Raw genomic sequence first — 26,418 nt, 5'->3', positions numbered from 1 at the left:
CATGGTAGTTAGCACTGTGGCCGCACAGCAAGAAGGTCCTGCGTTCAATTCCACCATCAGGCCGGGGTCTTTCTGTGTGCATGTTCTCACGGTGTTTGCATGGGTTCCCTCCAGGTCCTCCGGCTTCCTCCCACCGTGCAAAGACATGCAGCTTGGGATAGGTTATTTGGATAATCCAAATTGCAACTAGCTGTGAATGTGCGAGTGAATATGAGTGCAAATGGTTGCCTGTCCCTGTGTGTTGGCCCTGCGACAGACTGGCCATGCAAGTAGGCAATGACTCCTATTTAGCTTGCCTCTGTTTTCATTTATTTATTGCTACAACGGAAGCTGATGATTTAAACGAGCTTAAATGATTGTGACCAAGAAGGAGAGTGGCATATTATTAAATCTTAACCATTTATTAAGGAATGCACAAAATATAACAGTTGACATACAATCTGAGTATACGTAATTCTTTCGTTTTACAAACATTAGCAACACAATTATGAATACTCTTTTTATAAAGTATAAAATGTACTATAACTGTGAATTTTAAAAGCACCTTCCAACTAATGTTAACACCACCACGACGGGACATGAGGTCACACTGAAACCCACTTCATTTTGCTGTGACATTTGGCAATTGATTGTGCTGATGTAATGAAGGCTACTGTACAAAATGTGTCTTTTATACACTTCGGACCAAAAATGCACTCGTGTGCTTATTCAAGTGAAATCAGACCAGAAAATATTGATACAGCAAAAGATGTACAATGAACCCGACAGGCCTCGCTGATCTATTGCTGAAGGTGATAGCACTGAAACTGCAAATCCACTGCAACTGACTGCAGTTCAATCATACAAGAAATACACTGACTACAGTACTCTTTGCAAACAGCTTGGAAACAACTGCACAAAGAAAAAAAATAAACCTGTTTGTCTTTCTTTTGTTTTCTCTCAAAAGGCACAAGCAATGTGTTGGCTCATAAATAAAATATGGACACAACCCCAAATAATTTTTATGGCAACTGGTAACTTTTCCACACTCAAACGCAGAGCAGTCGAAAATGAAACATGCCACATGGTTTTGTACTACAGCATAATAAAAGCAGGTTTTACAATATTAAAGTCAAAGTATCATCAAAGTGATTAAAAACTTGGATTTAATATTTGATTCTTTTGAAGTGCTCTTTATATTTAACAATCCCCAAGATTCAAAAACAGCTTAATGTAAACCCACGTATAACTGAAGGACACACTGTGTAAACCTGTGAAATAAGAAATACAAACTGAAAGGCAACTTACTTAATCTGAGATAAATGACCTGAAAACTATACAAAATGATCCATTTAGGCACTCAGCACATGGATTGTATTATTAACGCAGTTAATTGCAGTATAAATGTGCTCTGGTGTAAAGAAAATGTGCATGCATCCCTGCCAGCGTCATCTTTTCCCTTAGCTCCTGCACACATGCAGTGTAAAATGGGGGTGGAAAATCGTTATGAGACGAGACGTGATGAGACAACACTTGAAAATGGGTAAATCCCAGAAACGTAAAATGATACTTTACTGTAAATCCTGAAGCAAAGGTTTACAAATCATTGAGTGACTTATTAAAAAAAACAAACAACAACATTACATCCTGTTATAATTGTGTGCTTCTTCAATGGTCCTGACATGATTAACACAACAATAGTTGTACTCTCATCGTATTTCAGTCTGAAAGGAGAAAATGAGCAAGTGCAACCATACTGTCCTTCAGTAATATACTGTATATTTAAACAAACAAGCAATGAAAGTTGCAATGTGCCTGATCTATGATCATGTAAAAGATTTAAAGCAGATGTTGTTGTGAGAAAAATCTGGGGCTGAAGAGGAAGCAATTAAGAGCCACAGAGTTTGATGAAAGGCGTCCTATTCTGTTCCCAGTTTGGCGATCAGTTCATCACAGATCTTGGTGAGCTCTTCAATCTCTTGATTCTGTAAAAGACAGAAAAAAAATTAGAGTTAAATGTGCTAAAACTTAAACATATAAGCCATTCAGAATTTATGGAGTTAGTGGGACTCTGCAGCTTGTCCTTCTTTTGACGATTTTGCTTTAAGTAAACAGAACATTGCCCTCTAGTGGGCAGTTCAGATCATTGTAAATTAAGTGCATTTAAAATCACTATTCTGCTGGACTGTGTTCTATTTATAGAAGTAAAATAAGGAAAACAGGAAATCATCCCTTTCACTATCTTGAAGATAAACCCAAACAAAAAAGAAGTGACAGGAAACATCAGGATTTGCGTGAAGCAGTGACTAAAAACTGCTAATTGTTTAACTTCCAGAAAAAATGACACTGGTGCTTAAACTCATCTTGTTTGACATCTTTTTGCAGAAGAAAATGAAAAGTGTGTTCAGCACACAGACAAGACCCAGTAGAGCTTTCAGTCTTAATTACCTAGGTTTTTCAGCACAATCACTAACACAGTTAAACACAGTCAGATCATTTTAATTAAATTTGCTCTTATCCTACCTTCTGAAGGACAGCTCTTTCAAGTGACTCCACCTTCATCTGCTCCTTTCTCAGGCTTGCGTTTAGGGCCACACTCTCACCGTTTGCCTTGGCACGTACCTGGGCTATGTCCTCATTGGCCCTGTTACAGAAGAAACGATGTCAGACAATGTCAGAATGAGAAATGACGCCTAGCTTTGAAATGTAAATGGAATTTCAGGAGTCAGTATTTGAATAGAAATGAAATCTTGGAAGCCTAAATTGCAGACTTACTTGTCGAGTTTCTCCTCAGCGTGGATTTTGAGGGTTTGATATCGCTGCTCCTCTTGCTTGATCCGCATCAGGTAGTCTTGAGCACACTTCTTTAGCACCTCCTCATTCTGGAGAGACACATGTAAAACAGGTCTAGTCAAGTTATGCGAAGGTGGCCCACACAGCTTCTCATGTGATTCATACTGAGACTCTACTGACCTTCTTAAAGCCCTCCAAGACTCCCTTCATGTTCTCATACCGCCTAAAGAGGTCAGCAAAGGAGCGCTCCACTGAGTTGAGGTCAGCCAGGGCCTGATCTCTCTCTAAGGTCAGCTGTCTCACTGACTTACTACATGACAGGGTCTTCTGCTGCTGCTCATCCTCTGTAAATAAATGAGCCAGAGTATAAAATAAGGGCTAAAAACACACAGCAGCTGTGAGACAAAACAGTGTAATGCGATAACACATGAGTGCACATTAAAAATCCAGAATAGACAGTGTAGAAATAATGTTTTATGACAATGCTGTGTTTTTTCCAAAGTAACAAATAAATACAAGATTAATCCCAGGCTAGAGTGTGACTCCTAGCTTTTCTGGGTAGTGCTGGTCCTCAGTTTAAGGTCAGTGCAACAACAACAGAAACATAGAAAACAACAGGCTATTTATATGGGTATACAGTGTAATGTACTTGGCTTGAAAGTCAACAACAGGTCATGCTGGTGAAAAATGTCAGACTGCAGGTGGAAGTAAAAGGTCGAGCTGATAGCAGCACAGGTCTAAAGTGAAACCTGACACTTTATTTTTTATAGCCGTTGACCAATAAGGCAACCCCCCCCCCAAAAAAGACTGAAGCCACTGACTGTGCTGTTCTGTTCCACCACACTGTAACTGTAATACAGCCTTACATATTACCTATAGGCTGTTAAAAACAAATTAAAAAGACTGCAGCCTATTAGACTGTCTATTACACAGTAGGTTGGTATTACACGTGTAGATTATATGCATAAAATGTTAAAAAAAACATATACAAAATAAAATGCACGGTTGAAGTGTGCTCAGCTGTTGCACTGCATCCATGCATCTGTTATGATGTACATTATGAATTGAATAGTCTGATGGCGGTTGCGCAAAAATGACGTGTAATGGATACATGATGGTTTCCTTTTTGTATAAATATCCATATAGATCAGAGAAACAAAATGTACATCTAATTTGGGGGTTTGTTTGAAGAAGTCACACAGTTGTTGGAGCAGTAACGTAGTGGATAATAACAAATTCATGGAGAGCAAAATCACCACTAGGTGGCAGCAACTTACCAATCATCTGTGCGACTGTTTTCTCATATTCTGCAACTATTTTCCTGTCAGAATAAAAACCCAAAGCAGTTACTGTCATCTTTGTTTTCACATGTTCAATTGTGTTTAATATAACATAGACAGGAGCACTCAGACAAACAAATGCCTCGTACCTCATTTCCATAACCTCTGCTCGACTTTCTTCATATTTTCTCTTCCATTCATTGACCTCAATCTCTTTAACGATGATCTGTTTAGACAGGAGAGACATAAAATTAAAAACTCAGCTATGATCAAAAATAAACAGTTGAGCATAATAACAACCGGCCCTTTTACCTCTTCTCTGATCAGGGTTAGCACTGCAGCTTTGTCCATCTCGCTCAGAGGCACGCTGTCCTGGGACAGGGCTGCTGTGTCAGGGCCCTCATTGCAGGTCAGTTTTGTTGTTGTGGACATCGCACTCTGTGGAAGGAAACATATTGTTTGAGGCTGTTTTGAGGCAAGTAGCTACACTACAATAAATATTACAAAATCTGGTTTGGCCATAAGGTGCAAGTGATGTTATCTTAGACAAATATTGTGATTCATTGAGCAGAAATAGCTATGAATGAGAGCATAGTTGGACCTGTTATTGCTAACCCGAAGAACAGCTGACAATGCAAAACAATCCTGTCATGCTAAAATATTTATACCCCCTTGCTATTGTTCCTATAGTCTACTTACTATATCATCTTTCAGGCTGAAGCTGTCCTTCTCCTCCAGCTGGTCTGCAACCTTTGTCTCAGAACCTTTGACAAGATCAAACACGTAACTCAATAAGAAAAACTACTGTAACTATCCATATCACAGTTTTCAAAAACAATCAAATGCACATGAAGTAAAGAGTTCATACTTACTATTTGTCTAGTTCTGTGCTTTTTGTTTTGTTTTTTTTATTGAAAAGACTGCATGGCTGGTCCTTATGCACAACTGTGGGGAGCAGTATAAATACTGCCCAGTGTGGTATTTATACATTTCTTTTATCCAGGACAGAATACTGCTGAGCATGCCTGGTACATTTTTCTTCCCCTCCCTTAAGCGTGACGCAGTAGTTGTTGAGAAAATTATGTAACCGCATCACCTTCCTCGTTCACATCGTCTTATCAGTTTTATTAATAGAACTTGCTGTGTAAGCATCCTTTCCACTGAGGCTGATTTAAAAGAAAATCTAAGATATTGTGCTTTTTGACTTAAAAACATTGTCCTCAGACGTTACCTTAACTTTTAGCCAAGTTCTATCCAAGCAAAGCCTCCGTTCACTCTATATTACCGTCTTAAATACTTAAATACTCATACTTCTAAACAGAAATAGGCCATGTCTGTACAAATGTCACTGTAGAGCTTACCATCCATTATCACTGGATCACTGCTTAGCTGCTTTTTTGCAGGTGCTTTATTGCATTCTGGCTCCTCTCTCTCCTGCTGGCTGTCTGTTGTCTGTCCCATCATACAAGTGGAGGCCAGTTTCTCCTCATCGGTGGCATGATGAACTCGCTGAGTGATTTCTGGGGTCTGTACCACCACTTCATCCTCATCCTGGACATGAGAGAGCGAGGTATCTGTACATATATCCTACACGCACATTTCCATCACTCAGAGACACACACACACTCACGCACACACACACACACACACACACACACACACACACACACACACACACACACCACACACACACACACACACACACACACACAAGAGCCTAAAGGCACTGTTGGTGAATGCGTGGGCACAAAATATTACTTTAGGCACTAGTACTGTGCAAAAGTCCTGACTATGCCTCCAGCATAATGATTGATAACTATTCAGACCAAAAATTTGTCACATTTGGATTCATCACTCAATCAGACCTTTTGACCCTTTCAGTTTGGTTCTTGTGCAACTTGCCATGCCTCAGCCTTTCTCCCTGTTTCCCAGCTTCTTGGCAGCCACCCTTGTGCTGAGTCCATTTCTAACGAGGATTCAGTGAACTGTAGGTCGATCAACTGAAGCGTCAGATGCATCTCTCGGTTCTCGATTCAGGTCTTTGCTGGAGTCTTGCTGTTTTTTTAAGAACGTTCATCTGCTGTAGATAGTTTTTTAGGGCAGCTACCTTTTCTTTTTTTCTTCATTTGTCCAGTTTCTTTCATTCTTTTAAGGATACGCTGCACACCATGATGAAATATGCCAAGTTTGGGGGTAATTGATTGTTGGGACACACTGTGTTGGTGCCAAAATGTTATTTAATCAGTATATTATCATGCTCATTGAACTGTGGTATCTTTGGCATTTTTTGTAGATTCAGTTATAGAAATGAGAACAAATCAAATTTTTTTGTGAAAGACTGCTAGTAACAAAGTTTTCTGTATGCATAGACACAACACGGTTCATCTACCGGATCAGGTGCATTTTTATGCTTTAATGAGTCATAGGTCAGAATTGTTGTAGTTTTCCATTTTCTCATTAGATTTTGTAAATTTTCTCTTCGACTTTTTGCTTTTAATTTGCTGAAGTTTCACTTTAGTTTCCAGAGTTGATTTGCTTATTTTCATTTAGCTTTTATTGTTTGAAAATGTTTAGTTTTAGTTTAGTTTTTAATACCATGTATTTGTATTTTATTTTAGTTATTTTGCTTTTTGTCCTTCTCACTACCAGTACCATGAAACAATACCTGTAGCTTATTCGGGTGCCACGGGTAGTCCAGAAGGAAGGTTTGCTGTGTCCCCAAGCACAGTCTTAAGTGTGTGGAGGCACTTAAGACTGAGAAGGGCTCTTACATGAGGAGAGATATAGAGGGCCAAAGTGGGGGTTAACAGAGACCTCCACACGTTAGCCAGTTAACAGTACCCTGACTGCTCTTAGGGGCCTGAAGCCATGCCACATTACTGATCGTTTGGTCAGAAACATCATCATGAGTGGCCTGATGGAGGTGATTTTCACAGGACTCTGGCACTTCTCCACCCATTCCTCCTTGTACAAAGGAACAGATCCTAGCCCGTACCATGGGCATTTTTTACACGGTATATTTTAGGTCAGCAGCAAGCAGTTCCAGTGAGATAACAATGAAGGTCTTCACAATATTGTTACAGTAAGTTAAGTATTCTGTAGTGACGCCATATCTTCAGGATTTCTCCTGAGGATGATGAAGGTGTTGCTGCTGAGGACAGGTGGAAGCAGGAGACTAATATGTTGACTGCAGAATGATAAGTCACAATTTTGTCAGCATGCCAAGACAGTACTGCAGAGCTGGAGACACTGCTGATGCTTCTGTGACTCCCTCTCTGTCTCTCGCTCTCACTGTGTGTGTGTGTGTGTGTGTGTGTGTGTGTGTGTGTGTGTGTGTGTGTGTGTGTGTGTGTGTGTTCAGAGGTGATGGTGGACAGAGCTGCTGAATAATGAACATTGCGGTGTCACTGCAGTAAGGTGAAGCAGTCGCACACACATACACACATCCTCACAAACACTTATATTACCTGATTACACACGTCAAGGACCAAGGACTGGCTTTCATCGTATTTCTCTACTTTACAGGAATTCCTACAAAACAAGCACAAAAAAATAATGCAAGAAGTTACAATCTATAGACTAAACGTGCTGTGACACTTTAATTAACACACACTGTTTCCACAACCATTGAGCTGTGAGCATTTCTCTGCTTTGGTGTTTAGACAGATATCAAAGAAAGACCAGTGATGCACATACACACATGTAGAATCATACTGGTGCTGCTAAACATCTGGAGAGCTCACAAGATGTAACATACTACATCTCTAACATGTGAAATGAAAGTGAGGAAGACATATATTGCCCTCACATGCTTCTTTGTAAGCCGGTCCTGTTGCAGCGCATACCACGATGAGAGTAAAATGCGAAGCAAGCATGCGTGAGAGAAACGTGCATCAGTACTTACAACAGAAAACAGAGAAACTTGACTTGTTCAGATGTCCTGAGGCCAATAGAATAGGACAAAAGCAGAAAAGTTTGCGGGTTGCACGACAGACGAGGGGGAGGAAAGATGAAGGATGAAAGGGATTAAGCAAGTGAAGGAGGGATTTTGATAAGGGAACAAAGAACAAGAGACAAAGGAGAGCAAGTGAGCGACTGGAGGTGCTTGGCTCAGCATTTTTAATAATCAGCAGATAAAGTTTGGCAATAAACACAAGATGCCAACAGACATGGAAAAGCTGAAACTGGTCCAATGGCTACAGCTGTAACAGCACTTTAAGAGTCTGAATATAACACGTTTCAGAACTGTGTGAATATCCAGTGTATCGGTGATAATGTTATGACCTCAGAGCTTCGAGCTCATGGGGCAAGAAAGAAGGTTTTCATGTTTTTGAGACTTACTTGATTGTTCTCTCTTTGTTTTTCTTGGGAATCTGCCTCACTTTCTTCTCCACCTGAGGTTGCCTTGCCTTTTGTTTCTCTCCTTCTTTTAATTTTTTCTCCGGCAGAGACGAGGTACTGGACGTGTCCTCGTTGCTCAGAGATTTTGAAGGTTTAAAAGGGTCCACAGAAACATCAATATTGTCCGGGTCAAAGCTGTAGGAGCTTCTAGGAAGCACTGGAGAGTTGTTCACCTTGCTATTGCTACCAAATGGATTGAAGTTTGGGTCATCTGACTGACTGGGATCAAAGTTATATGATCCTGTCTTAAGAATAGGAACATCGTCCAAGTTCAAAGGTGTAGAAGAGTCTGAAACTGGAAGAGAAACTTCCAGATCAGGCTCTGAAACTGGCTCTGGTATAGACTGGGGGACTGGTTCTGGTGCTGGCTGTGAAAGTGTTTCTAACACTGTGGGTTCTGGTTCAGGTTTGCAGGAAGCCTCGGATCCTTTGGGCTTCTGCTTCTTTGTAGCAAGTTTACTGATTGTCTTTTTCCCTCCTAGGTTCTTTGGAGGAGGTCTGCTGGCTGGTCCTTCATCCAGGCCAAACTCCATCATCATGGGCTTAACTTCAGATGATGGATTTGTTGTTTCCGAGTGTGCTTGTGCTGCTGAGCTGGCCTCTCCGAGTGGCTCGAGTCTGGGGAAAGAGCCCGGTTCACACGGTGGGGGAGAGTTTTGGATTTTTGATCCGCCGCTGGTGAATGGGTTAAAGCTCTCATCCAAAAGGTCAAAGTTATACGTGACCTTAGGGACAGGAAGCTCTTCTTCCTCGTTTGTGTTAGCAGCGTTATTCAGCGAGGACTTCATTTTCAGAGACGGAGGTTTGGATTTCCTCGTTTTACTCTTTTGAGTAGGCTCTGCCTCGTTGGACAGGCCATTGTATTGTGCCTCTGGTTGAGCAGGAGGTTTCTCCTCAAGGGGCTCTGGAGCTGAGAGGATTTCAGGTTCACTGCTCAGGATTGAATCTGGTTCTGAGGAAAGAGCAGGACCCAGAGCTGAAGCCAGATCTGGGACTGGATCAGCTGCTAGAAGAGTAGCTGGGACTTGGGATGACTCAGAGGATGGAGCCACTTCCTTCTGTGTGGATAAATCAGCAGCAGGCAAAGAGCCCAAATCTGCTGGAAATTTCACTGTTTGTTCTTCTTCTAGGGTCTGAATGTTTATTTCGAGCGGGCCACCCATGGGGACTGCAGGCTCATCCTGACCCATGTTGTGGCTGAGCAGAGTGTCCTGATCCCTGACAGGAGCAGTCACTATCAGGTTCTCCTCCTGCTCCAACTCTGTGGAAGAAATGAGACCCAAAACACCAGAATTAATCATAAAACCAAAACAAGTCTTAAAAATTAATACACACTCCTGCTGCCAGTGCTGTTCTCTTTAATAACACGCCAGCTCAGATGTCAGTGATATCTGATTGGCTCTCTGAAAGCAGGTTAGTCACCAGCCAACTGTTCCAATTGCTGCTGTTGCCATGGTAATATGTTACTATGAGGGCCATGACATTTGTACAAACTCATGCATATGAAAATAAAATTAAAAAGGTGGAGTGGTTTATCATGTTGTGTGTGTTTTAGACAGTAGTGATGGTGGCTGCTGTGGCGCAATCATTAGCTCAAGGGAAGATTTTGAGACCACAGCATATTTCAGCATGCCTGTCATACTCGCCGTGTTCATGTAACATTATGTTGCCAGGAAACAAGCAAAGCCTGCCGATACTTCTACCCAGTTCCAGTCGGATGTCGCCAAAGTGTCACTTTTGACTCCTTTAGTACAAATATAAACTCTGTTGGTGGCGCTTGTCATGTCAGGTAGATCTCACTAAGCTGCACTGCCTGTTTCACTAATAACATGAAAATTATCTATCTGATAAAATGTTATATGTGCCTTAAATAGTATAGGCAGTGATCTGTACTTGTAGTGACCCCAGGCAGATGTCAGTCACATCTCTAACTGTGACCACACCTTTAACTCTGCAGATAAGAGAGAAGGGCAAAACCACACTACCAAAAGGTCCTCATTAATACTTAATACATAACCCTAATTAATCCTACTTTTATTGATCTATAGACACTGTTTGAATCCTAAAGATTAAAGTAATATATTAAGCTACAGTAGTATTAAAAACTGTTGTTATGCAGATCCAAAATTCTCTACACGTGATGGTTTTCGGTTCTTGTAGATCGACTGTGATCTGTACACTTGTAAATAAAGCCCACTGAGTCAGTGTGGAGAAAATTTCCCTGAGATTGCATCTCAGTTACATTGTCAACAGAAAACAGTTTAATAGGTTATAATATAGTAGTGATTCATTTAACCCCGCTGAGATCAAATTGGGCTTATATGGTCCGTCATCTAAAGTGAGTTGCACACCCATAAAATAGTTATAAACTGTCATCACGCAGATGCTGATGTAGTAATGGAGACTTTGGATGGACACATGCAAACACTGGCATTAGCATGTTTACTTTCAACGATGTTTCCAGAGATGCTTCAGCTCCTCCCTGCCCGAGATCAAACTTAGAAACAGCTGCAGGGAGAGATGTTTGCAGTTTGAATGGAAACTCCCTCCTCTCTCCACACTTTCTGACCTTTGCAACTTACTCTTTTATAAAATGTTGTTGGAGCTGTTTTACAGGATGGACTTAATCCTACTAAAACCACAACAGCCACACAAATATGAGGACTACTAAAAATCAACATGGGCCCAAAGCATGATAGCTTTGGGCCCATGGCTTGCTTTGTGCTCCCTTCATACTGACCTCTGTCAGTGACTACTACAAAGCAGGGCGGGGCTTTAGATGAAGCTATTGTTGAACCTGTTGAATTCCAGAGCAAAGGCCTTTCCCACACTCTGCTACAGGCTCCTCCTTTTGGTGATTCAAAGGACAAAGTCAAGGCTTCATCACACCCAAAATCGTTCCTCATCTGCAAACCAACTTACATACCAAGCATGCAGAGCATATTTGGCCACCTTCAGGTATTAACCTTAATTATGTTTAATGAAGTGCATTCTGCATTTGACTGCTTGTCTGTACCCCACATCGTAAGTCATTACTCAATCACACAAACGTTCATTTTAGCATTAAAAAAACATTATTTTGTTGACACACTCTAAACACATGTCCCTCTTGTTGACTATGAAGATAAACACAAATGTGACACCTGAGCATTTAGTGAAGCATCTACCCTTGTTTCCATGGCAACCTTGAAGCTACTGCTTTGTGTTGTGCACTCGAACACGCATTTCTTCTCATATGTTGAATATTGTAGAGCTACTGCTGTTAAGATGTTACAGTGGACAGCTTCTCATCATCGCATTTCTGTCTGTCTGCTGTTGGCCTCACCTGTTTTGTCTGCATCAGAGTTGTTGTTCTCCAGCTCTCCTGGGATGGTCGGCGGGGCGCGGACAGGAGTCGCTGCCTCAGGAGTGCCAAAATGACCCTCTGAGTCAGAGCTGTGGTAGTCAGCGAGAGATACATATGAGAGAGAGAAAGATTAAAACATTCAAAACATTAGAAAGGAGCACAGAAATGATCATATTACAAAAACAGAGAGCACGAGACAGAAAAACTCCTGCTGCCAAAAATAAAAATGAAAGACAAATAAAAATGAAAACCAAACAAAACAAAAAAAACAGATGCACTATATTGATTCATGGTATCATAATGTACAGATAGTCCCAGGTCAGACCAAGGGTGGAATTCGCCTCTTGTGCTACATAAATAAATACTTTTTAGAAGCATGAAGGTGTGAAAATACAACATCTTGTAACCCCCTGGTGGTAGCATCACCACCTGGGGGTTACTAGTACTACAGAATAACCGGAAATGATTTCTATATTGATTTAGAGCAGGGGTGTTAAACACTAGGCCTGGGACCAGAACTGGCCCAACAAAAACTGCGCATTGTCGGTCTTTGGGAGATGTAAAGGAGGGCAAACAAATTGTTAAAATTAATTTTACTTATAAAAAACTCCTCCATGGAAAATCATAACACAGCAAAGTAATTAAGTAATTGATAAACAATTAAATAAGAGAAAAATTCATGTTTTGTTTTTTTTTACATTTTCTTTGTTCCTTTTCACAATTACAGGAGAGTCAGGGCAACAAGCAACCAGAATTTCTTTCTAAAATTTTAAGCATTCATTGCTTATAATTTAAGGTCAAAGAATTGTGCTGACAGACGTCTTTTCATTTACTACAGCAGCATTTCTTTATCATGTAGAAAAGCTGAGATGAAATATTGAAAATGTACATGTTTTTCTTATATAAAGATATCTGCAAGTGACAATGCATATTTAAACCTACACTGAAAGGAAGAGCAATTTCACAAGCATGATGTAAATTAAGTTTGACATCTAGAGGATTCTGAGTAACAAAAATCAAATATAAAAATCACATTTTATTGCAACTTAAATGTGCCACTGTCCCAGCTATTATCCTCTGCTGTTGCATTATGCCTTGGAAAGACTCAGTATTGTCTGAACTGGTGAAGGAGTGAAATACAGATAAAGTGAAAGATACATAGAGGAAGAGGAAGTGCAAGTAAGCCAGCCCACTATTTCCTGTTACATTGCTAGAATCATGGGGTATGAAGTATGAAACTGTAACATCCAAGCTGTAAATGATGTATTAAATCAGAATATGAACATTAAAACAGAATAAAATGATGTGTGATTTTATAACATTACATCATTCGATTAGATCTAGCAGTAAGAATTGCTGTTGCTCTGGTTGAATCTAATTTCACAGGATAGTAAACATGGATTTTGTCATTTGATTACTTGATACCCGATGACAGGATATTGTGTCTAGTTGAGTGTGCAAGAGTGGAAACAGTTGTGAGTTCACTTGGAGCAATAGTAAGTATCCATAGTGTCAAAGCAGGTACATGAGGACCTGATAACTTGGGAGCCTGTCGTGTTTGTGTGATCTGAGCAATGATTACCTCGTTGAGCTACCTGCCTGTGCAGTGTGAGTGTGTGCGTTCTTGTACAGATCTGACAACGTGCCAGTGAGTCTAAGAAAAACACTCAAACGTGGTGACAATCGAAAGCACAGCCACACCACAAATGTGTCCGCCCTGCAGGACAACGCAGCACGCGAAATATAAAAAACGACACCAATATTTTTTCTCCTTCTCCCTTTCCTCGGCCTATTTCATCAAACCCTTAAAACAGCAGAGATTCTTCAACCTGACAGGCCGACGAGCAGGTAAATAAAACTGTGTGAGCCACCCTATCAGTAGTCACGGGGGCTCCAGTGCAACACTTGCCTGCAGCCTTGAGATCTCTCCTCCTCGTCTTCGTCTACTCTCTCTCCACGTTGCTCCCTCTCCTCGCTGGCCTCCTGCCCGTCTTCATCCTCCTCTCCCTCTCCCCCGCGCACTGCCGTCCATGTCCATTTAGCCCATGACACGGGTGAGAGCCAAGACATCACTCTTTATTCCAGCAGGGTCCTCTGACCCTCTCTCACCGATAGCCGTGGATTGGTTTCCAGCACTTGACTGATCCTTTTCTGATTCTTCCTCAGGTTTCCACCCAACCAACAGCTCTCACATCTTTCTATAGAGGTTCCCACTTCTCACACTTCTCAGTTTCCCATGAAGGGAACTACACATTTTTACACTACCCAACTTCTATATCACTAATCTCAAAATTACAAAGACTTGAGCTGCGTTCTCTGCCCTTCTTATTCTTATTTCCAGTCACGCTCTCGTCTCTGTCGCTCTCTCTCCCTCTGTTTCTGTGGCTGAATACCTCAGCTCTGATCAGCTGGTTTATCAAATGCTGTGCTCACTCTCTTCTCCTCTCAACCCCCTACAAACTCTCCCCTCCACCTCGGAACAGCTCACTGACAGAAAATGCAGTGGGGGAAGGTAGTGAGCTGTCAGCTCAAAGAATGAATGCAGCTTCTCTTTAGGCTTCTACATGACTTCCCCCACGGTTGAAGAATGGTATGTCCCTGTCAGGCCGCTCTTCCACTCTGAAGCAGAAGGAGGGAGTCACAAAACACACACCGAGGAAGGAGGAGGAGGAGGAGAAGGCCTAGGGAGTGGAGGTAGAGGAGGAGCAGAGCTGTTTGGGGCTCCACATTTTATAGTCCAGAGAGAGGTTAGGAATGTGGGGCTGGATCTTAAAGCCCCACCACCCCCACTCCTTTGTAGACTGTTTAACAGTTAACTGTTTCTCCCATCCAGTGGCAGCCAGACATGCATGACCAGGGGAACCAGTTCTGCATTTCTGTTGGAAAGCCCCAGGAGATATACCTGGCTGGATTCAATTTGTCTGAGGTAGCAGTTCAGACCACCGAACTGGCAGGAAACCAAAGTCTTCAACGCAGTCAGGAACGGGTGGTAAAAAAAACAAAACACCCCACTGTAGCAACTTAGAAGGAGAAAATTGGGTCTTAAATCTCTCAACAGAGCAATAAAATGGCCCTCTAAATACAGCAAAAAAGTCATTCACTACATTTCCATGAAAACCAACAGAAAAAAAAAATATATATATATACACGTGTGTGTGTGTGTGTGTGTGTGTGTGTGTGTGTGTGTGTGTGTGGGTGTGTTACAGAGAACCCAAAAGTGGCTTGCTTCTAGGACAATGATTTCAAATGTGCTTTTTTTTATTACATGCAATAAAAGGTGAACTTCTTAAAAGTTGAGAAAATCTATCATCCTGCCAATTATATCAGTCCTTTATTTACTTTTACACAAGACAAACACAGCAACAGATCATCTGGAGAATAGTTTAAGTTGATCTAGGTGGTTCTAGATACAAGAGAAGTCTAGAAATAGACAATGTCTGTAAATTAATATATCACATGAAGAGACAATCTCAAGCAAATGATGTCAGTAAAGAAGAAAAACACTCACAATACACATACAGAACAGGGGGCAGTGGCATATCCATGTATAACTGGCTAATAAGAGCTATACAGCAGTTTTTGCTGTAGATTTTCTGCACTCCTTCAACCACTTGCTGCAACAGCAAAAGCTTCTTGTGTTTACCCAGACAGACAGCACGATAATACATCCTATTTCTGTAGTCTTGTTGTATTAAGGTGCCAGAAAATTCAAGGCTTGGTTCGTCTGCTGAGTTGCTAAACTCCTCCCAAGTTCCCATCGAGGAGCAAATACACAGACGTGCTTCAGTCAGGCTCAAAGTTTCCACATTTGACCAGAAAGGGTGGAGTTTTCTACCCGCTTATTTACAGTCTGATTCTGGTAAAGATTGTGCCTGGAGTGAGGACAAACACTGTTCCTGCATACTAAAGACATCATCTCACAAGCATGAAGAACTACTTGTGCTTTTATCTTTGAGTTGGTATCTGTTTATTTTATTTTTTTTGCCTGTGAAATGTTTGTTTGTGAAAGACAACATTTTTACTTTTTTTTTTTTTTAAGTCACAGAGTAGCAGCAAAGTCCTACCTTGGGTTGGGTTTTACTAGGAGAATAGATTAGCATCTTCCCACAAGTTACACGAGTGGTAATCCTGATCACTGATCGATATTTACGTCACGTTTGCGTGATAGAAACAAAGGTGTGTTTCAGTGCAGAAGAGGAAGTCTGCATATTTAAACCTTATAAACCTTATAAATAGCTCCTTCTATCGGTGGTGAGGGGTCTCTGAAGATGCATGCGAGACAGGGATAAGCATGTTATATAAGTAAAGGTGCCTATGACTTCCCCTACTAAAAAATATACATATAAAATGAGAACTATACACTGAGATCTTTTTAAAAAAAAAAAAAAAAAAGCCAGAAAATAACATTGAACTGAGTACTAACATCTTTTGTTTGCCATTTACAAACCATCGAGGTTTGTGGACCAGTGCTTTACTTATCTAAAAACGGCATCAATAAACATCAGCATGAGGCAGCTGTGTGTGTGAATGTGTGTGTGTGTCTCCAGATAAAAGACCACCCCATACTTAACGGCTGCCACAGCCACAGACCAGAAAGCTTCAGCCAAGGAGTCTGAAGCACCACCAGAATCCAAACACAACTCAAAAGAGCTCAGATTTCAAGCCCAGCACGAGGTAGCCAACAGGCATTTTCTAGAAAACAGAAAGTCACTAGTAACAGACAGAATAACAATCTGGCCTCTCCCGCTACTGTGATGTTTATTCTAAGCTGACACATCAGCTGAAATTCTGACTTTCCTACTACAAATGCATTAACTGCACACTTATGTTTAGTCTCTGTGTCAATATGGCTGTAACCGATATTGGAAACAATGCGGAGATCAAATGTGCAAACTGTATTCAGGCTGTGTCAACAGTCATCACTTTAAATGTTCTATCACCATAAATAGAGTGGGAGACAATAGAGGAACCATGTGATTATATAACAGCCATTCCTGTGGAGCCTAAAATAAGTGCAGACACACAAAGAGATGGCTTGGTCTCAGCAAATCCCAGAAAACTAACTGAATGTTCCCGGAAATTAATTAATGTAAAAAGAATGGGACATAAAGGGCAGAGGATGAAGAGCCGAGGAGAAGGAAAACAAAGAGGAAGGAAAATAATGAGCACGCTGCCACAGGACTGCAGCTATGTGTGTGTGTGTGTTTGAGGAACAGAAATGGGAGAGGAAGAACCTGCAAATAAATAACCCATGCTAGCACAATGGTTTCTTACTTCTGCCTTGTGAGGAAAACTAACACGTCAGGCCAGCAAATGTGTGAAGCTCTAAGTGACACACTTGCAGTAATGTGACATGGCACTTTCAACAGCTAGCTGAAGAAAAAACTACAAGATGTGATCACATTCTTCCAGAGATGAGTGCAAGTAAAACTACTGCAAATGTCACACCACGCCTCAGTAATCTGCTCCTCTGAGCTGGCAAGCTGCAGAATCAGTGGACTGCACAGGCATCTAGTGGTCAAAAAGCATAATAACAACCAGAAAAACTTCACAAAATTTCATCAGGTGAAAAACTTAATAAAAACCATGCATTATCTTTTTTTACCGTAATAGCTATATGACAAGCACGCATAGAGTAAAGTCTCGGTTCATAGTCAACAGGCTCAGTATTGCTAAGAAGGTATTTTTTTGTGTATTACTCAGAAAACTGACTTTCCCCATCCATCCATCTTCTTCTGCTTATCCAGGGGGCCAGTTCACGGGGGCAGCAGCCTAAGCAGAGAAGCCCAGACCTCCCTTTCCCCAGCCACCTCCTCCAGCTTGTCTGGGGGAGCACCAAGGCGTTCCCAGGCCAGCCGAGAGATATAATCTCTGCAGTGTGTCCTTGGTCTGCCCCGGGGCCTCCTCCCAGTGTGACATACCCAGAACACCTCACCCAGGAGGCATCCTTGTCAGATGTCCAAGCCACCTCAACTGGCTCCTTTCGATGTGACTTTTTCCATGACGTGCTTAACTTCATGGAAGTGATTGTTAAACTGGTTCTCTGTCTTGAAAAAATATTTGGAAAAACCACCAAGCGCTACGATGAACCTGGCTCACATGAGGCCCGCCCCAGGAAAGGAAGCCCAAGAATCACCTCTGCTTCTGAGGATAGATTCATCCGAGTCACCAGCCTCAGAAATCGCAAGTTAACAGCACCTCAGATTAGAGCCCAGATAAATGCCACACAGAGTTCCAGTAGCAGACACACCTATACATCAGCTGTTCAGAGGAGAGTGCTCGAATCAGGCCTTTATGGTCAAGAAGCCACTACTAAGAAAAAGCAACAAGCAGAAGAAATTTATTTGGGCCAAGAAACACAAGGAATGGACATCAGATTAGTGGAAATCTGTGCTTTGGTCTGATGAGTCCAAATTTGAGATCTCTGGTTCCACTCGCCCTGTCTTTGAGTGACGCAGAAAAGATGAACGGATGCATGCATGGTTCCCACCGTGAAGCATGGAGGAGGAGGTGTGATGGTGTGGGGGTGCTTTGCTGGTGGCATTGTTAGAGATTTATTCAAAATTGAAGGCACACTGAAGCAGCACGGCTACCACAGCATCCTGCAGCAACATGCCATCCCATCTGGTTTGTGTTTAGTTGGACCAGGATTTTATTTTTTTCAAAGGACAATGACCCCAAACACCCCCCCAGGCCATGTAAGGGCTGTCTGACCAAGAAGGAGAGTGATGGAGTGCTGCGCCAGATGGCCTGGCTTCCACAGTCACCTGACCTAAACCCAGTCGAGATGGTTTGGGATGGACCGCAGAGTGAAGGCAAAAGGGCCAACATTGCTCAGCATCTCTGGGAACTCCATCAAGACTGTTGGAAAACCATTACAGGTGACGAGCACATGAAAGCTCATCGAGATAATGCCAAGAGATAAAGCAGTAATCAAAGCAAAGGGTGGCTATGTTGAAGAATCTAAAATATAAAACATGTTTTGAGGTATTTCACACTTTTTTCTTTTTTGTTTTGTTTTTTCTGTTATGTTCAGGCCTACCTCACCCTGTGTAAAGACATAAATGCCCCCTAAACATAATAACTGGTGTTGCCACCCTTAAGAGCAAGAACTACAATCAAGCATTTCTGATAATGAATCTTTGACGTCACAATTTTGGTCATGTCTTCTTTACAGAATTGTTTTAATTTAGCCACATTGACGGGTTTGATAATGAATGGTTTAAGGTCAAAGCATCTCAAATGGATTTTATTCCAGACTCTGATTAGGTCGCTTAAAAATATTCACTTTTTTTTCTTCTTCTTTTGAGGCATTCAGAGGCAGATTTGCTGGTGTGTTTTGGGTCATTTCCCTGCTGCATAACTCAAGTAAGCTTGAGATTCAGAAATTCTCCTTCAGGATTTTCTAGTAAACAGCGGAATTCATGGTTCCATCAATTAAGGTGAGTCGTCCAGGTCCTGAAGCAGCAAAACAGCCCCAGACCATCACACTACCACTACTACTAAAATACTGTGTTAGTTTAGTGCAGATGTGACTTAGATCTTTGAAAAACTTCAGCTTTTGTCTCATCAGTCAACAGAATATTTTCCCCAAAGTCTTGGGGATCAAGATGTTTTTTGGCAAATGTGAGGTGAGACTTTGCGTTGTTTTGGTCAGCAGTGGTTTTCTCCTTGGAGCTCTCCGGTGGATGATATATTCACACTTTCTTATTGTTGAATATTGTTGAACTCTGACCTTAATTGAAGCAAAAGAGGACTGCAGTTTTTCAGATGTTGTTCTGGGTTCTTTCGTGATCTCCTGGATGAGCCGTTCATGTGCTCTTGGAATAATTTTGTTAAGCCGAACATTTCTGTTCCACAAATAGAGAAAATTACTTCTTGTTTTCTCCATTTGTCCATAACGGCTCTTCCTGTGGTTAATTCAACAGGTCTGGCAGTAATTAGGTTTAGGTGTCATTAGCGAAACTGAACTTAGTGTTTTAAAAAAAGTAGTTAATCATGGTTAATTCAGGATTTAACAAGATGGGCAATTACTGTTCCACACAAGGCCAAGTAGATTTGGAGCGCCCCCCCCCCCTGCCGCTGAAATCAACATTTAAAAACTGCATTTTATGTAATTAGGTTATAATGTCTGATGATCTGAAACATGTGTGACAAGTATACAAAAATAAAAAATACAATGAAAATCAGAAAAGGGGCAATGCTTTTTCACAGCATTGCAACCTATTAAAGCCTTTTGAATGCCAGTATATTCATTCAAGAAAATCCAGATAAATGTGATAGCGTAGCATAACAAAACAAAATAACTATATCTATGCTTTTTATGATAGTTAATGCTTGCAAATTAACATTAGCAATAATTTTCTTAGCCTCTTGGTAACAGGGCCAGCCTTTTGCTGGGTTTCTGTTCCCTCTTATGTAAAATTGAACTAAAACAGTAATTTAAATGAGAAGCTGACACCTACAAAGTAAGTCAAAACAAATCAAAAATGAAATGTGAACGCACAAAAAGACAGGAAAGACAAGAAAAGACGAACAGTTAGAATAATTGTTCATTTTAGTGGTTTGTGTAACGCGGTCCACCGTTAGGTGGCGGTAAAGATCCTCATAACAGGGAAAGAAGTCCGCCACACCTAAAGAAGACGTACTTCCGTCGTGACGCAATCGTTAGTAGTAAATGGCGGTCACCAACAGGCCGGACTATAAACATTTCCACGGTTCCAACTGTAACTGTCTAATTATCATCAAAACATGTACTCGGCTGTATCGCACATACAGGATAGTTATAAGATGTTTATTTTCAACTTTCAGGTCGGCTCATGCTCCGTGCTGAGAGGAAGTTTACAACTAAAAGGACCAAGAAAACGAAAGAAACGGTAAGAAGAAACAGGTATTAATATCTGTGCTCAGTTAGCTTATACACGCGTGCAGTTACATGACTTGATAAACACCCCGTGTGTTACATATGCGGACAGGTCTACAGGTTTTTTCATATACCCGTTGCTGCCTGCTAAGCGCTATCGTTTTGTTTTAGGCTAACAAATGGAGAACGACGACAGTCACGAAGAAAAAGACACGGAGCCTGAAGTGGCCGAACTCCGGCTGAAAGTCGAATCTTTGAAACAGGAGCTCAAAGAGTGCCGAGCCGAGCTGGCCAAGTTACAGAAGCAGCTGAGCCACTCCGAAAGACTGCAGCGGAGCACGGAGGGCTATAACGAAGACCTGAGGAAGCAGGTCAGTTCAAATGAAAAGAAGCCAAACATATCATAGAGATGGGAGACATATCCTCCAAATTATATCACGATGCAACAAAAGATTTTGCAATAAAGAAATTCTCACAATATGGAGAACTATTTTATTTTCCAATGAGCTACTGTCATTGATTACCGACTTCCTAATTTAAAGCAGCAGCACTGTTACAGTGAGATAGCAGTGGCACAGCATTAATCAAACAGCACAACATTAGCCTAAGTGGTGTTTTCATCTGGAAATCTTTAAAGGTAATTAGAATCACTTCACTGTCTAACTCTTTAGGAGCTGCACAATATTATCACAGAACAAACATTGAAAAATAATCTCTACCTGCTTTGTGTATTTAAACCATCTGCTTAAAGTCTTGATTTTCCACCAAATAACTTCATCGTTTTTTCCATTTGTGTTTGATCTTGCTGTTACATGGAGTGTAACTAGTGAGTGCTCTGAATGATGCTCGATGGAGTCAAATGTTTACTATCATGTTGCCAGTATCTCCTCTTTCTCAGCCTGATTGTACTTTGCGGTGTGTTTTTGTGGTGGTCAAACAAATTTGTCACTTTGCTTTGTTGGAGGTACTAAATGGTAACTGGAGGCTAGCACTCGGATATAACCAGGCTTGTCTTATTGTTGCGTACCGAGTAAACGAGTTGAATTACTGTAGCAATGATAATGAGATATGACATTTTTAATATGATGCAAAAATCTACACCGGCATTAATGCAGATAATCTAGTCTAGATCTAAATGATGTCATATAGTAGTTTTGTTTGTTCTGAGGTGTATCTTGAGCCAGTTTAATGTTTAAAGTGGCAAAAGGGCCAAGGTTTATTTATTTTTTTTAACCTAAGTTGTGCTCCATTTTTCTGCATTATGGTTTAAACCAAGAAAGGAAATCAATTTGAATTTTTGAATGTTTGCGCACTGAATTTTATCTCAATGTGTGTTGGTTCAGGTCGACCAGCTGAGTGCAGAGATTCATGAACGGAAGAAAAAAGATAAAGACAAAGTCGACTGTGAAACTCAAACAGAAGAATATGTATGGACAGAAACTGGTGTGTTACTTTCACATGCGCATGAATGAAATTTGCTCATTGTGTCATTAAGTTTAAAAACAGCCTAAAGCTGTTTTAATATTCCTTTTCAGATTATTATAATTACTACTATGGAGACTACGGTCTGAACTCGGAGGGAGCAGACACTCAGGAAAGCCTGAACACGGCGCCAGCTGATTATGAGGCAGCAGAGAGCTCAACAACAAATGAAGCAACAGCTGCAGATGTGTCAGTTCAGCCAGACCAGACCAGTTTAGCGGTCACAACAGAGGTATCCATGTGTGTCTTTTTATTTTTATTTTTATGTTAGCATTCCTATACTTATAAAAAGAGTCATATTCCATTTATAGTCACCATTATAAAACTATTTGTGTTTCAGGGGAGCGATGGAGGATCTATAGCAGATATGTTGAGGGCCACTGCTGAGGAGGCTATGACACAGACTGGGTTTGTGTTTGATGAGACTTCTGGGATGTATTATGACCACAGCACGGGCTTCTACTACGACTCGGTGTGTGAGCTGTAAAGTTTGGCAGTTTATAGTAGAAATTATTTTAGAGGAAGTTTAGTTTGGCACACATTTCTGACATTTTTCACCCCTCTCCATCAGGCCAGTCAGTTGTACTACGATGCCAACTCTGGCATTTACTACTACTACGATGCAGAGAGTGGACGATACCAGTTTCATTCCAGGATTGAGGTTCCTGCTGTGCAGAGTAGTGCAGAGCAGTATCAAGAAAAAACGGACGCTGATAAGAAAGGCAGAAAATTCAAGAAAGGAGTCAAGAAAGCATCACAGGATGATAGGGTATGTAATAGTGCAAGATTTTATTTATGCATTCCTTAAAAATGTTACATTTTGTTGCTGACAGCTGGCTTTGACCTTTCAGTTCCCTCTTTAAAATCCAATTTGTTTTGCTGGTCTCAGTCTTCAAATAGATATTTTTTTCTTTCTATATGAAGCTAGTTGACTTAAAGACTATTCCTCTGACCTAGGTGCAAGAGGTGACTAACTCTTTGGCTAAAATGAAGATTTCCTCTTACTGGAAAACTCCTTCCTACAGAGGTATACCTTTTTAATATTAATGTGCAAAAGATTTAAAAGTATGTGTTTGCTTTTTGTTCTTTAAAAAACTGAAAATTAGCTTCTTATTGTACACAGCACCTTAACAATCTTTAAAGGTGACACAGTGAGTCAAACACTGACCCTGGTCTCTGTGTTGCCTACATTCAATCCTGTTGTGTGAGATACGGCTAATAAAGAGTTAGTGAAGTGAAAAAGTAAACCCATTAACCTCAAAGGACGCAAATAATAAGTTGCTGAAGCTCAGCTCAACACTTAGAATTTGCTGTCAGGCCTGATTTAACCTGGTAAAGGTCTTTAGTGTATTCTCTTTGAAGACTGAGACCGTCTATAAGCTTTCTGTGCCAAAAGATTGGGGATCCATAGTACAAAGTCCAGCTTTCACAGCAGATGGTAGTTTCACTGCTCACTGTCTTAATGACAGGAAGTGAAAAGTGACGATGTAAAGCTGGAAGAAGACGAGGCCGACTGGGTTGAAAGGCAAACGACTAAGAAGAAGACAGAATCACGGAAAGCGAAACGAAGGTCTCGCAGTCCAGATATGGCTCCACGGAGAAAAGACTCGTCCAAACGCAAAGAAGACGGCGACAAATATCCATCAAAGAGAAAAAAGCAGAAAAACGGCTCGCACCATGACGATAAGGGAGACTCTAGGAAGAAAAGGAAGAAATCTAAGTCGGAAAAACATAAAAAGAAAAAGAAGGCCACTCGGAGTGATGGATCTGAGGGGAACAGTGAACCAGAAGAGGGTGAGATCACAGAGTCAGAGAGGGAAGAATGGGAGTCTACCCCCTCGTTCTCGTCGCCCTCGAGCGCAGCCTCAATGGAAAGTCCTGAATCAGAAATGGACACACAGAGTCAAGAAGGTGAGAAGTAAGAGTAGTCTGACCCGTCACTTTTTGGTAATGCTTGTAGCTGTCTGAGACTTGTCATATTTTTGTGAATATGAGTATGTGGTGCTTTATTTTTTTTTCCTTGTAGTCAAAGACATCTGGCCTCCCTGTGTAAGAGTGACTGTGGTCAGGTCTCCTGTGCTGCAGGTGGGCACTCTGTTCATCATCACAGCCGACTCTCCAGCCACCATTGGCAGGTCTGTGGGGTTGTTTTCTGTTGCTGTTTGGTGATTGCATGGCAGCAGAAGTGTATTTTGTTCACACATTGCAACAGTGGGAAATTTTAGCACTTTAGTTGCAGTTTGAATTAAATCACTCACAAGATTTCAGAGCCGTTGTTAAAACTATGAGTAGTCAGTAAAAAGAGGTTAAATTGATCTCTCTGTCATATAATAGCCAAGTGAAGACAACATGCTGTCTTTTGTGTTTTCAGAGAGAAAGATATGAACCACGCAATCCGAATACCAGAAATGGGAGTCAGCAAGGTACCTCTCCTTTCCGCTTTCCTGCAGGGATGGAAGTTACTCTGTTATGAATGATTGTTTTTAGTTAACACAGGCTTATGTGATCTTTCTAAATGCCAGTATGTTTGTGGTTCCAGTTCCATGCAGAGGTGTATTTTGAACAGGAGCAGCAGAGCTACATGCTGGTGGACCAGGGAAGCCAGAATGGAACGGTGATCAATGGCAACCGCATCTTACAGGTGAGCATTTTGTTTACGTTTGAGTTGAAAAGAAAAAAGCAAACAAAACCTGAACTTAGCCGATACCACGTCAATGATACTTTCATCTGCAGCCCAAAACCAAGTCTGAGCCACATGCACTGATGCACGGCGATGAAGTGAAGATGGGAGAGACTGTGTTGTCCTTCCATATCCATTCAGGGAACGATACCTGTGATGGCTGTGAGCCCGGTCAGGTGATGGCTCACCTCAGCAAGCACAAGAGAGAAGACAACACTGGTGAGCTACTTAAAGTGAAACACGTCCACAGAGAGGGGAATATTTTTTTTTTTTTTTTTTGCATAGATTCATGAAACAACAGTGAGCCTGCTCTTGTTGTAAAAGCTGTGCTCTTTCCCAGTGTGAGATTACACTCCTGAGTTTGCCGCTGTTGTTTTCTAAAGGTCCTGCTCTCACCAAAGAGGATAAAGAATCACTGCGACAGAAAGAGCTGAAGCAGATGAAGGCCAAATATGGCCTGCAAGTGAGTGCAAACCTTGGTGCAGTCATAAGTTTTAACCCTCTTGTCTTTTCTTTTCCTTTTTTATAATAATGGAGGCACTCATTTCTCTGCTTTTCTGCAAACAGAGCGGTGACTTTGAGGAGACGAAAGCCTTGAAGAACCCCAAATATAAGGATCGAGCAGAATCTCGAAGGCAAACAGTGGGCAGTGAGGGTGCTTTCCAACGCGATGATGCACCGGCTTCTGTTCATGAGTAAGTGTTAGCAAATGGCTGTAGTTCCACCTGATGGGAAATGCTAGATTCAAGTGTTGATCATTCACTGTGTCTGTTTTCCAAAAGGGAGATCAGTGAAGTGAATAAAGGACGGAAGATGCTGGAAAAGATGGGCTGGAAGAAAGGAGAGGGACTGGGCAAAATGGGAACCGGAATGAAAGACCCGGTAAGACCATCCGCTGATTCTGCTGGTGGAAGTTCTCCTTTGTTTCAGTGCAAAACAGCAATGTGATTCAGTTGTCTTCCTTTTCCGTTCCCGTCTTCACAGATTCAACTGAAAATCCGAAAGTCCCAGTCGGGTTTGGGAGCAGCTGCCGCCATGTCTCTGGACGACGCGTCTTTGACTAAATCAAAGTCCCAAAAGAACTGGGAGAAGGCGCGAGAGAGGTTCGCTGATACCTGCCAGCCTGACTCGCTCGTGCCCAAAACCCAGAAGAGCACTTCACCCAAAGCCTGGGTCAGATCGGAAGAGACGGAGACCACACCGAACAGCTTTGAAACAGAAGGCCAAAGTTAGGAGTCAGAAGAGAATTTCCACAGATTTAAAAACTGGGCACTTACGCATATTGACACCAAGAGGAAATGTGTCGTTTTCATTTATTTCCTCAGCTGTGAAGAGTCATGCAACCAGTTGAGACTAAATTGAGTTTTACCTCTATTCTTAAGAGAACAGGATATGCCCTCATTATTTTACTGCCACCGTAAAAACAAACAAATAAATATTATTGACCTGTCTTTCAGTGCTGTGCAGTTATATCCTCACTTACAGTGGTTAGGTAACTCTTATTTAATGTAAACCACAATAAGAGTTGCTGAAGGATTGAACTGGAGTGTCGCCTACACACACACACACACACACACACACACACACACACACA

The 26,418-nt window shown here is 41.4% G+C and overlaps 2 protein-coding genes across 6 annotated transcripts in view; one reads left to right on the top strand and one right to left on the bottom strand.

Annotated features, from left to right (window-relative positions):
* Positions 1–380: 380 nt before the first annotated feature.
* tacc1 (transforming, acidic coiled-coil containing protein 1) overlaps positions 381–26,418 on the bottom strand; it is a 31,007-nt gene continuing 4,969 nt past the window's right edge. For 2 of the 3 annotated variants that reach the window (XM_042219390.1, XM_042219389.1), the window contains exons 2-13: positions 11,779–11,888; positions 8,394–9,714; positions 7,520–7,583; positions 5,414–5,603; positions 4,752–4,816; positions 4,365–4,490; positions 4,202–4,278; positions 4,050–4,093; positions 2,953–3,116; positions 2,755–2,861; positions 2,503–2,623; positions 381–1,964 (exon numbers count right to left, since the gene is read on the bottom strand). In XM_042219390.1, the coding sequence (XP_042075324.1) occupies positions 1,899–1,964; positions 2,503–2,623; positions 2,755–2,861; positions 2,953–3,116; positions 4,050–4,093; positions 4,202–4,278; positions 4,365–4,490; positions 4,752–4,816; positions 5,414–5,603; positions 7,520–7,583; positions 8,394–9,643 (2,274 nt within the window). In that variant the 5' untranslated portion in view covers positions 9,644–9,714; positions 11,779–11,888 and the 3' untranslated portion in view covers positions 381–1,898. Of the gene's footprint in view, positions 1,965–2,502; positions 2,624–2,754; positions 2,862–2,952; positions 3,117–4,049; positions 4,094–4,201; positions 4,279–4,364; positions 4,491–4,751; positions 4,817–5,413; positions 5,604–7,519; positions 7,584–8,393; positions 9,715–11,778; positions 11,889–13,708; positions 14,847–26,418 lie in introns of those variants that run through there. The other variant, XM_005918599.3, reaches the window with a different exon arrangement.
* Positions 20,428–26,412, top strand: aggf1 (angiogenic factor with G patch and FHA domains 1). 3 transcript variants are annotated; one of them, XM_005918602.3, is made up of 16 exons: positions 20,428–20,525; positions 20,611–20,675; positions 20,834–21,033; positions 22,006–22,105; positions 22,198–22,376; positions 22,485–22,616; positions 22,716–22,913; positions 23,614–24,055; positions 24,171–24,279; positions 24,516–24,567; positions 24,684–24,785; positions 24,878–25,043; positions 25,208–25,287; positions 25,392–25,519; positions 25,607–25,706; positions 25,809–26,412. In XM_005918602.3, exons 3-16 carry the CDS (start codon positions 20,842–20,844, stop codon positions 26,055–26,057), a joined length of 2,229 nt encoding a protein of 742 aa, XP_005918664.1. In that variant the 5' UTR covers positions 20,428–20,525; positions 20,611–20,675; positions 20,834–20,841; the 3' UTR covers positions 26,058–26,412. The 3 variants fall into 3 exon arrangements, with proteins under 3 accessions (XP_005918664.1, XP_042075326.1, XP_042075325.1); XM_042219392.1 differs by lacking the exon at positions 23,614–24,055 and adding an exon at positions 23,102–23,171; XM_042219391.1 differs by having other exon boundaries at positions 20,454–20,675.

This window comes from Haplochromis burtoni, unplaced genomic scaffold, assembly GCF_018398535.1.
Source record: "Haplochromis burtoni strain Fernald_Lab_line unplaced genomic scaffold, NCSU_Asbu1 Contig_32, whole genome shotgun sequence".
Taxonomy (NCBI): Eukaryota; Metazoa; Chordata; class Actinopteri; order Cichliformes; family Cichlidae; genus Haplochromis; species Haplochromis burtoni.
The sequence above is the reverse complement of the archived record's forward strand: the minus strand, read 5'-3'. Positions and strand labels throughout refer to the sequence as shown.